At 42.0% G+C, this 16,437-nt stretch overlaps 1 protein-coding gene across 1 annotated transcript in view; it reads left to right on the top strand.

The window, feature by feature from the left end:
- thada (THADA armadillo repeat containing) overlaps positions 1 to 16,437 on the top strand; it is a 133,232-nt gene that overhangs the window by 2,370 nt on the left and 114,425 nt on the right. Inside the window, exons 7-20 of the mRNA XM_079560560.1 lie at positions 75 to 268; positions 485 to 579; positions 652 to 875; positions 951 to 1,675; positions 1,743 to 1,897; positions 1,982 to 2,137; positions 2,211 to 2,318; positions 2,400 to 2,523; positions 2,770 to 2,915; positions 3,384 to 3,615; positions 3,711 to 3,846; positions 3,959 to 4,095; positions 4,355 to 4,489; positions 5,004 to 5,164. Coding sequence (XP_079416686.1) covers positions 75 to 268; positions 485 to 579; positions 652 to 875; positions 951 to 1,675; positions 1,743 to 1,897; positions 1,982 to 2,137; positions 2,211 to 2,318; positions 2,400 to 2,523; positions 2,770 to 2,915; positions 3,384 to 3,615; positions 3,711 to 3,846; positions 3,959 to 4,095; positions 4,355 to 4,489; positions 5,004 to 5,164 — 2,728 coding nt within the window. The remainder of the gene's footprint in view (positions 1 to 74; positions 269 to 484; positions 580 to 651; positions 876 to 950; positions 1,676 to 1,742; positions 1,898 to 1,981; positions 2,138 to 2,210; positions 2,319 to 2,399; positions 2,524 to 2,769; positions 2,916 to 3,383; positions 3,616 to 3,710; positions 3,847 to 3,958; positions 4,096 to 4,354; positions 4,490 to 5,003; positions 5,165 to 16,437) is intronic.

Genomic DNA, 16,437 nt, shown 5'->3' with positions numbered 1-16,437 from the left:
CCATTCCCCTCAAATCCTCTATCTGGTGACTAAGTACATTTGTCAACATGTGTCTCCCTCTGGTGGCGGTGTAGTGATCTTACAGGACGGCACGTTGCACAGGCCCAGCTCATGCACGCCTGTCTGTCTGCTGTGAAGACTTCTATGTTGGTGGTGCAGAGGTCTCAGGACACGATCTCTGCTTCACTGCAGAGTGAGAAGGAGAGGAGCCAGTTAGAGGAGAAACTTAGCTGTCTTCTGGACTGCTATATTCACATACTCACTGATGGTAAGCTGCAGCAAAAGATGAAATGTACTGTATTTATGGGCAGAAAATTGCAATATTATTGTCTGAGAGAAGTTTATTATCAGGACCAACTACAATATTATAAATCCTCTCTATTTGGTTATATTGTAAAACAAATAGAAAGACAATTAAACAAGTGGATTCATATGTGAAGTTTGCACAATAAGTTCCACAGTATAAACATTGTCCTTTCTGCAGAGGAGTTCATTCAGTCTGTCCAGAGCACAGCAGGGATGGCCGTGGTCCTGTTGATCAGGTCTGTCATGGGATCTGGAGATGAAGTTGCATCAGTGGTGAGATGAATCATCATTTTGTAAGTGTAAGCAGACTGAGATATGTTTGTTAGCGCAGTGTATGTTCTTTAGGTGTACAGCTTATTGCGAGGATCAGCAGAGGGATTGGACCTGGCACCTCCATGGTTAAAACAGAGATGTGAGGGTTTTTTAACGAGTGGTCGACCTCCTGGAGTCTCGCTGTATCTGTGTCATGGGGCTTTGGCCATGTTGAGCTGGAAGGGCGCCCTCCCCGGGCCACAGTGGGAGCAACTACTGCTGCTCATCCCTCACACTCTGCTGGAGTTAGATGTTAGGTAAACCTTAAAACATTGTAGCTTTTATAGATATGGAAATCACATTATTATTGTGTTTCTGTTTTCTTGTGTCAGTGTGAAAGAGTCGAGCACTGCTATGGTAGTGTCTCGGGTCCTGACTCTGTGGAGTAGTGCAGCTGTGGACTATCTTCAGTCTGGGACAAAGCCTTGTCCTGTAAGTCTACACAGTCTGAGAGGAGGCTCTGAGCTGCAGCAGCGCCTCTTGGAACACATCTACTCTCACTGGGAGCACCCTCTGGACGGAGTGCGCCATCAAACTCGCTCCCTGTTCAAAAACCTGCTGGTCCTTCACCAACTCACCGCCCTCTCCACCACAGACTGTAGACAGGACCCTAGTGCTGAGCCCAGGACTGACCCGTACATCACTGCCCTCACTCAGAGCCTCCTGGGGCTGGAGTGGCACATGAGGGGGAAGTACGGCTCTCTGGGCTGCCTGGTAGAGCTCTATGGAGCAGGCTACATCCTGGACACGCAGCCCCAGCTCCCCTGCTCTCTCCTGGACCTCATGGGTGACCAGACCCTGGCTCCTTATGCCAGTGACCTGCTGGAACGGCTATTTGTGAGCCACAAAGTTCAGCTGTCTGAACTGGCTACAGAGGACTGGATGCACCAGTGGCATGTGACCTGGGTCACTCCTCTGCTGCAGGTGCTGTGCACTGCCCAGCTGCACCAGACCACTTACATCCTGGACTATTTCCTCCCCAAACTTTTACGCTGCAGCCCGTCCAGCCTGTCCCACATGGTGCAGGCCTTACAGGACATGTCCCCCTGCAGCTCAGGTATAGGCCTGTGATGACATTTTCATTGTATCATTTGACACACACTTATCAAACACCATTTCCACAGGTCCCAGCGGCAGTAGAGGTGCAATGGGAGCTCTTATGACCCTCCTGAGAGCAGCCCGGGCCCAGGGAGTCGTCCCGTCCACAGAGGAGGGTCTGTGGGGAGGGCTGGTCCCTCTGTCTCTGCTCAAACAAGCCCTCGTTCACAAACATGACCAAGTGAGTTTATAGATGACTCAATGTCACTTCACATATTTCTGTAATATTGCACATATATTTTTCCCCATGTCTGTGCTTGTGTAGGTGAGAATGGACGCTTTGGGTTTGGTCTGTGAGAGCCACCGCAGCACAGAGACACTGAGCTCCCAGGAAATTGAACTCATTCATTATTTTCTGCCTCCGAATCTTAACAGCCAATCTCCCGGTGTCAGACAGCAGACCGTGAGCCTGTTTAAAAAGGTGCATATTACTATATTGTATGAGACAAACTTGCTTAAAATGACTCTTGTCTAAACAAGGCCTATTTCCACAGCTGCTTTGTCGAGTAAAAGACAGCGCCCAGTTTCTCCAGAAGAAAATTGGCCAAGAGAAAAATGAGGAGCAGAAAAACAAAGACCAGGAAACACTAAGTTGTTATAAGGTCTCACGGACTTAAACTAACATAACTTGTTCTCAGATTAATAATTTCCTGTTGGCTGATCTTTTTCCTTTTATTCTCAAGGAGTTTGTGCGCTGGATGTGTGTGACGCTTCTGGAAGTGCTGCTGCCTGGAGCTTCTTTCTCCAAATGCATCATGTCGCTTCACCTGCTCTGTCTGATTGGACAACTTTTCACTTTCAGCACAGGTACTCATGAAACGGAGAAAAGGTGCACCTGACGAAATGTGCTTTTGATAATTACAAATATTATTATTACAACAAAAAAAAAAGTTAAGAAAAATACATATTAAATTGTTGTAATGTGTAGAAACTTATTTTTCTGAAAGCCTTCTCTCCATGGTCAAACAAGGGCCAGAACATAAGGCAACATAATATTCTAAAGCGTATATATATTTTAAAGTGTTTTTTTTATGTGATTATTTTTCCCCTTAGATCCTGGCCCTTTCGCTCTTGGTGAAGTAGTGACTTCAGACCATGCTCAACATGTCCTCTACTGCATCGCCAGCAACTTCCAGGAAGTCAAACAACTGGCCTCAACGCTCTCACGACAACTGCCCCCATCCACTTTGGGACTGCAGGTGATTAGACACTGTGTGCTTTTAGTTAACAACAAATGAATAATTCCTGAATAATAGATTTAATTTAATTTAACTCTTCTACCAATTGGCCTCATCACATCTTATTTCCTGATTTGTTTAGTTTTTTTGGATCAAAGTGTTCACACAAAGCATGGAGTTTTGGTGCCATCTGGTGACCAAACTCTGAAGTTGCAAGTTAGTAGCAAATTGACAGAAATACAACCATTTGAATAAAGTTCCATGTGTATTTTATGTAAGATGAGGAAAATATATATCTATAGATAACAACTTGAAACTGATTCTTTCGTCTTCACTGAATGTACAACTTGTGCCATGTGAAAAGTGCTATACAAATAAGATTCCTTTTCATGTAGAAATAAGGCTTTTTTTTAAAATGCGTATACATGTTTTTCAGAAGTGATTATTGATTATCTGAAAAATTGCCTGACGCTTTGCTTTCTTCGTCAGGCCCCAGAGAGAATGGCAGAAGTCCTTCAGGCCGCTCTGGACCTCAGCTCCAGCACTAAACCTTTCGACAGTGTGACCGCAGCCCACCTCCTGAACCTGCTCCTCCACGAACCGGCGCTGATCCAGACTTTGGGGCTTTGTGCTCAAGGACAGGCCCCGGACTTTCAGCCTCCTCCCTCTCCCCCTCCAGAGGCCGGTCACGCACTCGTTTTAGAGATCAACACTTTTGCAGGTGTTTGTACTTGATGAGTAATGCATGAAATTAAATTGTTAGATTGAGCTTTTCACACATTAGCATTCTTAATTTTCTTGTCGTCTTCTCGTCAGTGATCCGGTACTTACTCCACTGCCTTCAGTCAGAGGTGATAAGAGCCGAGTCTTCTCTCCTTCAGGCCGCTGCTTCATTCCCTCTGTACGGCAGAGCACACTGTATCACAGCAGTGCTCCAACAGCTGAACACAGAGTAAGGGACTTATTCAGCTCATTTCTTTGCACTTATTATCATTATAAGTATCAATTGAAAAATAAAAAGCAGACGGAACTTGAATAGTTGTTTCTGAAATATGTGTTTGTAGGGATTTAAAGGAGGCTGGACAGTGGTGTGCCCTGGTTTCGGAGCTGATTGCAGTTTGCTACAGGACGTCTGATGTGGTGGCCCCTGTCGTTCAGAGCTCCTCCCCTGAAGGACTCATCCCCATGGACACGGACTCTGGTAACTATAGGTTGATCAATTGAACAGCCTTTTTGAACACAATTTTGTATCATATTAAATCCTAATTATCCAGAAGTTAAACCCTGTTATGATATGGAAACTAGTGTGACAAAAATGTAGACACAATCACTCTTTTCAGTAAAATGGCAGCACTAAATGTCGGATTTTGATTTATTGGTGGTCTGAATGATGCTGCGCGGTCAATAGCAGCTGATTCACGAACTCACACAATCACATAAGGACATTTTTGTATTCACAGAAGCGTCGGCTGGTCTGCAAAAGATCCTACAGGAGATTCAACCCAGGGACACAAACGACTTCTTCACCAACGCCAGAGAGTTGGAGCCGGAGCAAACAGAGGAGCAAACTAAAAGCAATCCCTCAATAGACACAGGTGGGAAATGTGTCTTTTTTTTTTTGCTGTTGTTGGCATGAAACCTTAATGGACGACTAGCCTGATGCCATGGCTTGGTTATTGTGGCTTTGAAAACCGTAGAGTTGACGATCATTATTGTAGTGTCGTGTCGTTTTCAAATGGGGGCAGTGTCTGACCTACTTTTCTATGCATGTGTTTGTTAAGTTACCAATACGGTGGATCTTAAAATGGTCTGATCAATGGCTGCACCTTCAGAAATTGTTTGGCTTTGCAAGAAGTGTTCTAAAATGTCAATTATATTTCACATGTTATATATAAAATGACTCAACCAGCAAATGGTGTCTGTTATGAATTAATTATTATGAGTGAAAGGTACAGCATTGGTCAATCAGTGGCCTGCCATTCAATCAAAGTAACTCATGGCTTCTCGCACTACTAAAAATCTGAAAAGATAAACCCCTGCAAACCTCAGTCTTAACACTGTTTCACTTAATGATGTTTTCCTATGTAAAAATGTCTATGGATTTTGCAGGAGGCGAGGGTTACCGCGTGACGGCTCAGATGGTGCTGGTGTGTTGCTGGCGCAGCATGAAGGAGGTGTCCATGTTGTTGGGACAGCTGTGTCAGAGCCTGCCCCTGGACTTCACTGACCAGGACGGACAGAGGCGCAGCGGGCTGATTACCGAGGAGCAGGTGAACTACATCCCAAACAGGAAACACAGCACTGAGACAACACCACGCAGATTAGATCTGAGCCAACTTTAATGGTCTGTCAAACTTGGCAGAGCGTTTTGAGTGTGAAAGCCAGCACTTGCTTTTGTTTTTCAGACCAGAAAAAGTTTATTCTGAAAAAGTTTACTTGAATATTAGGCAACTACAATAAAAAGTTTCCTGTCCGATAAAGGGAAGGAGAACCCATTATGTATTCCAACAAGCATGTGAAGCTACTACACTGTTCAGTCACGTCATAGATTCGCTTACCAACTAATTTAAGATACACATTGATTTGTATAATTAGTGATTTAATTACATTTATGCATCTATTGATACTTCTGAAATAAAACACATCTTTAAAGGTCACAGGTCGCCATAAAACTACTAAGATTATTTACCACAGGGGAATATGATGATAAAAATCGAATCGTGATCTGATCTCCATGACACTCACGTCATGCCGTGATTCAGTGGTTTCTATGTTAAATGCAGCTCTGAGCTCAAGCACTGACACTTTTCTCCACTCACTGCTTTTACTGTCAGGATTAAACCAGAACTAAACCAGGAGAAAACTAGGTCTAAAATTGGACAATGTCACAGTCTGAATCTGGACTAAACCAAGAAGTAAACCAGACTAAAGCACATAATGAAATCAAGGTCTTAACCAGGACCAAACTATAAAAGACTAAACAAAACAAGTTTTCCCCTGTTTTAAATCTAAACCAGGTCTAAACCCAAGGACTCAATCAAACCAAGAGAAAATTCGGTCTAAATCAGGTCTAAACCTGGACAATATCACAGACTGAACCAGGATTTAAACCTCAGGCGTGACAGTGGTGCAGCGGTTAGTGCTCATGCTTCACAGGTTGAAGGTACCGGGTTCGATTCCCGGGCCCTTTCTGTGTGGAGTTTGCATGTTCTCCTTGTGTCTGCGTAAATTTCCTCTGGGGACTCCGGTTTCACCCACCATGCACAATAGGCTACTCCTCCAGCCAGGTGTTCCTGACCATTCTGGACACCCTATCGGCACCGAGGATGGGGATTAATACAGTATAACTTAACTTAATAAGGAAAGTCTATAATTCTCCATCAGAAAGCATGTCAAAACTATGTCAGGACTGAACCCAGACTAAACCAGGACAACACCAGGTCTAAACCCAAGAAGAAGCAGGTGGCTTTAGTTGCCTTTAAAAGATATGTGTATATCTTTTAATTGTGATTTAAGCTTGAGAAAATTGTGATAAGATTTTTTGGCCCTTGGATTATTATGTCTTCACTAGATAAATGGCGGAAGAATGCATGCTATTGTATACACTGCTATTGTGTATGTGTTTGATAACTAAATTATGAGCCTGCACACTGAAAATACAATTTAATTTCATATTACAGCTGTTGCTGAGCGTGTGTTTGTTCTCCTAAATGAGTGAAACCGATTGAATCTCCCTGAGCTCATTGTTTTCCCCGGCTTCGTGTAAATTCCTGGGTCCCGTGTGCGTCTGTCTGTTTGTGACGCCACGCTGGGAGCCTCTTGCATTAGCATCCGCCCTCGTTAGCCTCGTTAGCTCGGGCGCTTTCATTTGGGGCCGAGCCTGCTGGTTTAACGGCCCGTCGCCCCTCCCTGCTCCACTGCATTCTTTCCAAATTACTTCCACCGGCTTCGAACTCCAGCAGCAGCAAAAAGAAAAGAAAAAAGAAAAGAAAAAACGCCCGTCAAACAACACAAGCACACTGTAGACAAACTCGCACAGGAACAGTTGTCTGAGTGGTTCAACATGTTAGCGTCCATAATAACAAGGGACCCAGACAGGCTGTGTTTGTGTCCGCAGGGGGGGTCCGCGCCCACTGTTTACTCCTCTCAGAGAAGTAGGAAGTGCTCAATGGGTGTTTTTCTCAGAGCGACGGGCCTCCAGTCCCTCAGCTGCTCATTCATTCATTCATTCATTTGTTTTTCGCTGTTCAGGATCATAGGCCGCCCTAGAATGGGAATGTTGAGGAGCTATTGTTTGTCCCTGAAAACTAGCGGTTCGGGATGGAAATCTTTAAGACGTCATTAGGATTGTTATAAAACAAGTTTCAGCTCACATTGCGTACTTGTAAACATTCAGGAGGAGACTGAAATATTACACCAACTTCATTCATCCACAAGAGAAATCACATTGTCACAGTAGTTCTATAAGAGTAATAAAAGCAAACTTACAAACATCAGTTGAATAGTATTAGCCATATAAGTAGGACCAATAAGATGAGAAGAAAATACATTTACAATTTCAGAGGATAGAAAGTATTAGTCCTTTTAATAATCTGAAATTAAAGTGTTAGAGTTAAAGTATTAGAGTGTCAGTGGACTTTATAAATATAATACTAATTTATTTACATTTTTCATTCTTTCAGGCATCCTTTTTTTTTTTCAATTTAAGTTCATTTAGGGATTTGATTGTTCAAACAATAATTTTTTAAAGGGGCTAGACGCAAGTTAGCCATTTTATACCCACTACTGCCACCTCAGGTCACATGTGTAACTGCAGCTTCTATAGTAAGCTCCTGCATGACGGCAATTTGGACCTGAAGTAACACCGTTTCGAGTGACGGTGCAGGATTTTAGAGGCAGTTGTGGTGAACCGGTCTGGGCTCATTCTACACATTAGGACATGGCTGGAACATGTAAGGGGAGGAAAATACTTAATTTTAACATTTTTAAACTCTGTATAGTCTCTTTAATGAATCAGTCGGAATTAATCACATTCAAACATAGTTTATTTAGGTTGTGTATTTATTTCTTTGAGGTAAACTTTAATTATATGCTTCATTAGTATTCATTTGGATTGTATTTTACAGCATTTTAACTTATTTTAAGTGGCGATGTGAGGCCTGTATGATCATTTTTAAACACTTCAAAGACAACCGCAGTCTGTTTTATTTTGTCCTGACCTAAGACGTTGCAGAATTATCTTTTTAATAAGTTGTCGGCTTAACTGTGTGAATAAACAGGTTTGACAGTAAAATTGTTTTCGGCTTAAATGACAAGTAAAGTGTGAATAATTAAAATTGCTGCATTTAACCTTATATAATTAATTAATGAGAATTAATTTAAAAAAATCCGAGTCATTTTGCAACGCACTAACAGGAGTGACTTCGGTGCTAAATGTAGAGTGCAATTTGGAACATCGCTTATGGCTTTTTGTGGGAATGTTACACCTAATTTCACATTTGAATTGCCTTCATTATGGTATTAGGGCCACAAATCTGATGTGTAAATGTTGCGTGAGTAAAAAATTCACACATTACTGACTTTGCACATGAGTGAACGCTTCGTAAACAACTCCCGAAGTTTGTGTTTTTGAACTTTTATTCATTTTCTCATTCACATCTTTTTTCCTGATGTCACTTGTCTTAAGGACTCATTATAATCCAATTTTATTCCACTGTCACAGTTTTAGTGGTGATACTTACAGCTAGATTTGCTGTCAAGCCAAAATGAAGAGGCGAGTTTCAAAGACCCAAAGAGATCAAGTCAGACACTCTTATAATAAGTAACAACCGTGGCCTATTTCAAAATATTTAACTAATCTTTCTAGCAATCAGGTGCAACTGGGCATGCAAATAAAATAAATTGAAATTAAAAGTGCAAAAAGAACTCAGTATTACAGCACAGTAAAGCATGTTTTTAATATTTAAATGCAATGTCATCTTGGATGGACACACAGACGCTTCTGCGATTGAAACTAGCTACAGGTATAGGTGCTCAGAGAAGACTTCCTTTTGTCTATCTATGCGGATGTTTTGTGTTTAGATATTGTAAAGGGTTATAATCCGCTATAATCTAGGGAAACAGGCTGTGACAACAATGAGGCGTTGTTTTTGTGCCACACACTCGCCTAAATAAATCTTTTATATGAAGCCAAACTTGGGGCTTTGTGGATCGCACTTTACGTCACGGGTGCTTTGTCATTAAAGCGATGGATTTCCTTTGAAAAATCCGCATACTTTTGTTCTTAGTCACTTGTTTGTTATTTCTTAATGAACATAGTTTCCCAGAATGCTTTTATACACGAAACCTCAATACTTTATAGACTGACTAAATCCCGCAAAATGAGTGAAAATGAAAGGATAGATAGGAGAATGCGTCTTTCATAGTCATTTTGAGGCTTCTGATGGCTTGCTTTAATTGAAATGAGGGCAGCACAATAATGTTCCAAGGGGACAGAAGCAAGATCGCCTTTTGCGGAGCTTTTAACTATGTTATAATGCTGCTCCTTCACCCAAAAAATTCCAGAGAATTTTTATTTTTTTACCCTTTTCTCTTAGGTCGTTTCTTCTTCTACTGCAGAAGTCCTTTCATCTGTATTTCTTGGATTTTGCTGCATAATATGTATAATAATATGATAATATATATAATATATTTGTCCCTGTTTCAGAGAGTGGTGTCCTGCACTGGTGACTTCCTCCACCTCCTCTTTCCTCTTCCTCCTGCGCAGCTCCCTCTGCTCCACAACAGTCTTTCCCCATCCTCAGGGAAGAGCTTAGCAGTTAATCTCTTTTATTCTCCAGTGAATGGCCACTGGAACAATAGAAGGCATGTGTGGCTTAGCTGTCTTGCCCGGATACCTCCTTGTTTGTCCCTTCCTTGTTCCCTGTAGCTCCTCTTGTGACGCCTCCACTGTGCTGCAGGTGTGTGGGGGCTCTTGGTGCCTCTTCAGTGTCTCAGAAGAAGACATTTGTAGGTCTCATATGTCTTTAGCTCTTAAGCTAGCTGTTTGTTTACTATTAAAGAGCTGCTTTCTTCAGGACCACCAAGCCCCACAAAAACACGGCAAAGACGAACAAAAACATCCATTAAAACAATGTGAAACACAGGAACCGCAAATGCAGCTCACAGAAAAAGGCAAAAAAACAGCAGCTGTACTGAGAGAGTGGGAGATTGCTGCTTGTTTCATTTGCATAAGGGGACTTTTTAGAGCTCAAGGTCATGCAAAAAACATTCAATGGGCTCTTTATCCTTCAAAATTGTTACCTATGAAACTTTTTGCTATGATCCATGTTGTGGCTGTAGTGGTTGTACTTTCCTTTGTCCCAAGGGTGGACGCTTGTGGGACTATTTTCCAACTGAAGACTCATGTAAAAAGTAAGGCATGCATAACCGGAAACCCGTCTTTTTTGATCTGACACTGTCGACTGTGGATATCATCTCCACGCTGCCTCGCAACATAAAATCCCATTTATTCCAACTCCCTTTGGTCCCAGCTATCTTGCCTCTTCGTACAATAATATTTAAGCGATTCCCCTGGACTGTAGGTGGAATGAATTGAGTTTTTGGAAAGTTTGAAAGGACAGAGTCATTTTGCCCCGCCGCAATGTTGACGTACTCGTACTTCTTTTTCCAAAATGTGGCGACCTCATCACCTCCAATGTCCTGTGCTCTGTCTTCTTCAGTTTGCTTTATGTTTTGGATCTCCGTTGCTCCTACCGAATTGTCAACATTATCTTTTGAGCTTTGACCATGCTTAATCTCGCAGCATGTGTCTAGGCAGTTTACAGGACTGGTTTAAGTCATTTCAGCTCTCAAAAGGCCTCCACTACAGAGCCTGTTTTGCTCATAACTTGCAGCTGTTGTTGTTAGACTGCATGTAATGCTTCCTTCCCCCGCAGAGACAGCTGTGGATGATGTCAGCTTTTATGCTCAGAAATTAGGAACACATTATCCGTCTTTCACATTGAGGTAATCAAAAGTATTTTTATTCTATTGATAATAATACAACTTCCAAGATTAGTGGTACTAAAAATTCTATTCATTTATTTATCAGGGACAATGCTTATGGTTCGTCCTAATTATCAACCCCTGTCCCCAGTTTGGCCTTTCTACACAATTTACAAAGTAAATGTACATTTTACATTTTCCACTGGAGTAAATCTATAGATGACAAAGGCTTCATGTTGATATACACTGCCTGACCAAGACATTTTTTTGAGGATTACTGTTTTGTCTAATTGCTGAAATTAGTCAGATTCAGCAACACTATGTGCCCAAAGAATGAGATCAGCATTCTGAATGATCTGGCTATTCCATCAATGGATCTCTTCTTCCCTGATGGCACAGGCATGTTCCAAAATGGCAATTATGAAAGAGTGGTTCAGTGAGCATAAGAGAACATTGTCACAAATTTAGTCCAAATCTTAACCCCATTGAGAATCTTTGGGCTTTGCTGGAGAAGGCTTTGCCCAGTGGTCACACTCTCCCATCATCAATACAAGATCTGTGTGAAAAATGAATGCAATACTGGAACAATGCCACAGCGAATGCGAGCAGTAATCAAAATGCCTTTTTTGCTCCTTATCCTGGTTAATAATTCATTTCTATTGTCTATTTATATGAAGCATTTTTGATAATATAAAAATTGACTTGTCTGTCCGATAAACACACACGCAAAAATGATGCTAGCACTTTAGTATTTTCACTTTTTTGTATTTTCCCTTTTCTATACCCTTGATTGATTAATGGTTGACCACTTTCTATTTGTGTAAAATTGTTTTAAAATAACCATGCTCTTGAATAAATAACTTGCCTACTTACTCTACCCACTTCTGCTTTTAAGATTAGCGTTTGAACCCTCTCAGCCATAGAAATCGTACTTTATGTTTTTATGTGCAGGGATGATGGAGTGGTGGGTTGACACGCTGACAGCCTGTTATGATTTAGTGGAGGTGGGAGATGGACCACCGCAGTAGAAGTTTGACAGTTTCTTGTGTTTATTTTAGCATGGCACATTTTGACTTAAGCTTGGCCACTGCTGAAAAGAGAAAGGTTTGGCTTTTAGCAGCTCTGTGGCTTAGACAGAAACACATCCATGCTACGGGGTCATTTCATTCTGACAAAAGCGGCAAAGAAAGATGAGCCTGTGTTTAGGTGCAAAGTGAACTGTTGAGCCCAGTGGTTCTCAACTGGTGGAGCTTCAGGACCCGCATGTAACCCGCGGCCCGCCAAGCCAAAATAACGCTCTACAGACTGGATATTGTTATGCAGTGAACATTATTCTGATAGTTCGCTCAAGCAACCTTTCAGATGATGACGTGATGTATGAAAATAGCTTTTGCCGTCTTGAATTAATTCAATCACAAATGTCTGTGTGTGTTCTTGTTGTGCTAACCACATAATACGTGCCCCATTACGGCTCCTCAGATTTACATCCTCAGTTAAAGAGAACAACAGCTCTTCTTATCAGAGCTGTCTGGGCCACTGCTGTCACGGGACGTATGGTGGCCTTTTTGGGTCACTGTCGCTGCCCCCGGTCACACATTAAACTTTGGAAACTTCTTTGTCTACACATGGAGGTTTTTCTGGGAAATGGGCACACTACAAACAGGAAGCTGACGGCTAAATACGTCCCCCCTAGAGACCCGCACAGGAAGTAGGCTTGGTCCTTCTAAGCGCTACACAGACGGAAACCTTCAGAGGGAGCTTAAAATAGCTTTAACCACCACAACACAGCAGCACCGCGGTTCAACCAATGGCCATCGTCTGCAGGGGAGCCCAAAGTGCAGCCAGGGGGCCAAACACTGCCCTCAGATCAATTTTTCGGCCCTTAAGCTTCTTGCTGAGTTGGCGCACACCTCCGGAGATGATAATTTTGAATGCGAGTTTGATAATTATTTATATACACAAGTATAACCTCAATAACTAACAGTTTAGAGGCAGACAGAGCTGACAGTAAAGGTTCTAAGCCTAAATGAAGGTGAGGTTACACATTTAAAACCACTATTAAATGCACTTTTTAAAGGAGCTACACCTGATTTTACTTCTAGAAATGGAATGAAATTTATTTTGTCCTCAAACACTTGTAGGGAAAACAGCTTGCATCAAATCATAAAACATTTGAATACATTTTATGAACTTTCAGGCTATTTTTCCCAGCATTTTTGTGAAAGTGACCCTAAAAAGTGACCCTGCAAGTTGTGAAATGTGTCTATAAACTTGTCCCTGTAAAGAATTTGGATGCTAAAAATATATTAGGAAAGTAACGAATGAGTTTGGACCACATCTAACATTTTAATTTAGTGGCTTCCTCTTTCATTGTTTGCAATCAAAAAATCAGGTATAGGGCCTTTAAGTTATACTTTATTTATCCATCCATCCATCCATCCATCCATCTTCTTCCACTTTTCCGTTTCCGGGTCGTGGGGGCAGCTGTTGGAGCTGCCCAAATCACATTGCACCAGCCCCTTTGGCTCCTCTTGCAGGTGGTGGGTCCACAGAAGGACGGCCTCACGATTAACCGGGCCTGTTGGTCTCTCATAAGAGGCTTCTGAACCGCTCTTTGTCTGACCCGTCACCTAGGACCTGTTTGCCATGGGAGACCCTACCAGGGGCACGAAGCTCCCGACAACAGAGCTCCCAGGATCATTCGGGTGCTCAAACCCCTCCACCACGTTAAGGTAGTTTTCTGACCCCTCGTCAATGCAGCTAGGGCAACAAAGCGCAATGTAGGGGGAGTGAGCAGCCAGCGTAGCCGGGGCTCGGGGAGCCAGGCTAATGGTCAGAAACACCTGGCTGGAGGATGAGTCTATTTTACATGTTTGGTGGTAGGGAAACCGGAGTACCTGGAGGAAAGCTACGCAAATGCAACAAGCAAACTCCACACAGAAAGGCTTCCTCCGGGTGGGACTAGAACTCAGGACCTTCTTGCTGTGAAGCACGAGCGCTAACCTCTGCACTCGACTGCCGCTGTGACTAGATTATTATTCCTCATGTCCTCTGCCTGTGTACTTAAGATCAACCATTTTTACTGGGAAATCCCTGAGAAAAATTGAAGAATAGATGCACAACGTACAGTAAAGAGCGGTGGATAAAACAGAAATACCAAAAAGTATGTTTTGGTGATTTTGTTGGGGGATTACCAAAATAAAGCAGAAGAAAGGGACCTATTGTATCTAACTTTCATGTGCGACTACCTGCTACCCTGCTGCTTTGTGCAGAGAGATGCCTTATGGTGGTTCTCATTTCCACGTTATACACGCGAGCAGGAAGCGTCTTGAGAGCTTTAAATAGCTGTAGCCAGTGCCTGCTCCGGCTCAGCACCACAGCGGTCGACCCAGTGGCCACCTCGCTGTGACTGCTGCTGCTGTTTTTACCTTGGTGAGGTCAGGCCGGTCCCAGGACTACACTGTGCCCATATGTGATAAGTCATTGGGCTTGGTGCTACTGCGGTTTACAGTCAGGACATATTTGTGTATCTAAGTACAGTTTATGTCCACAGCTTCAGCTGAGTTTAGTGGCAAGTCACGAGGACAAAAAACAGGATGCAAAGGCCTGCAATTAGGTCAAAGTTGTAAATGATCTATTATTATCTATATGTTCTATGGCAGAATCACCACAATTTTGAATCTAACAAATGATGGTGTAACAAAGTAATTGTAATTGGTAACTGATCTTCTAAATATGCTATTTCTTGTGATAACTTTTACCTGCTTGTGTGCATGCAATGTCATTAACACATTTCTGCAAAGTGAGAATAAAATGGGGAATGTGTGACTTGATCAGGTTTTGGTTGTTAGTTGTTGCCAACACATTGAGAAACTAAGAAAAAATTAACCCCCATATTCCACTAATCTTTATTTATTTTGAGGCTCTGGACCAAAATATTATAGTGTCATAGATTGAGCCCAGCTGTGTTCATTTAATCAACATCAAATTTCATTTTTTTCCTACTGAAATTACTAAAACTAAAAACTAAAAACTAAAAAAACTAAAAACTATGACTAAAATGTACAGATATTTTTGTGGACGAATACTAACTAAATGAAAATGAAAAGAATGGCCTAAAACTTCTAAACTTTCAGTGAGACAGTTTGACAGGGAGAATCTTTCTGTAAATTATATGTACTGTATATTATTAGTACATCTCATTATATTATAATTATATGTACTGTATACCTGTATGAATCTTTTTATGCTGCTCAAATTAACTAAACTAAAAGAACCTCATATTGTTTAAATTCATCGCTCAACAAACAAGACTAAGCTTTGTCCATGTGGGAGAAGCTTCAGGAAACAATTTGTTAAAATAAAATAGTAAGAATGCACATTAAAGGAACAGGCCACCGTTTTTCCATACTGAGATATGTTCTTACTTGAGCTTAGACGAGTTGATACGTACCTGTCTGGTCTAAGCTCAGATGAGAACATATCTCAGTATGGAAAAACGGGGGCCTGTTCCTTTAATTATAGATACACTTACATAATTTTTTGATGACAAAATGTCAAAAGATTAAAAGTAACACTAATTTGAAATAAGTTAACTTTTATTTAAGTCACTCTGGCACAATTCATACACAAGGCAATTCAAAGTGCTTCACAGTTGCATAAAATTACAAGAAAACAGATAAAATCAATAAAACATCAACATAAAATTCATTAATGACAGTAAAAGGCAAGAGTGCAGATAAAATACTTTCAGTCATATGCATGCGCAAAAAGAACTGTTTCCAGCCTGGATTTGAACATTGTCAGAGTTGAGGCCTGTCTCACATCCTCGTGAAGACTGTTCCAATTATAGCTGCCTGAAACTGAAACGTAGCCTCACCGTGTTTATTAACACGTAAGTAAGCACTGGATCCAAATTAACCTGTGGCTACAATACTTGAGTTTACATAGATTAGATCTTTATTGTCCCTTGTGGGAAATGATGCTCTTGTACAGCATGTGTTCATTAACGTGCACTTTCCCCACCAAATCAAGTCTAAATTCTATTCTCTTGTTCCACATTTCATCCCTCTACATCTGTGTCTCCCATGCCTTTCGAACAGCTCTCTAATTCTCAGTTCCAGGGCCGGTCTGTGTGTGTGTTAGTTTAGATGTTGTGTCTCACCCCACATCCCCTCAGGGACAGCTGCATGGGACTTTTTCTTCTCCTCTCCACACACAGTGTTTTCTCAATCTCAACACAGTGCCACTCTTCCTTCACTCCCTCCCTCCCTCCCCTCCCTGTGCCCTCTGTGCCACCCCTGACTAAGCCGGGCCGGGCCAGTGTGGTGCTCCTCCGCTGTAATGATAGGTCCCGCGTCCGCCTCGCCCTTAGCCTCACCTGCTACACACTCCGGCTTTTTTACACACTCGGCAGCAGAAATGGCACTTGTGTGTATGTTAAGAATAATGTCGCTAACACTATTACTAACGGGATGGTTTTACTGACAGTGGCCATTATGCGGATGGCTCAGCGTCCCCATTCGAGCGCACTTGTCACGCCACTGACATGCCGCTC

This window comes from Gobius niger (assembly GCF_951799975.1).
Source record: "Gobius niger genome assembly, chromosome: 7".
Classification (NCBI taxonomy): Eukaryota; Metazoa; Chordata; class Actinopteri; order Gobiiformes; family Gobiidae; genus Gobius; species Gobius niger.
The sequence above is the reverse complement of the archived record's forward strand: the minus strand, read 5'-3'. Positions and strand labels throughout refer to the sequence as shown.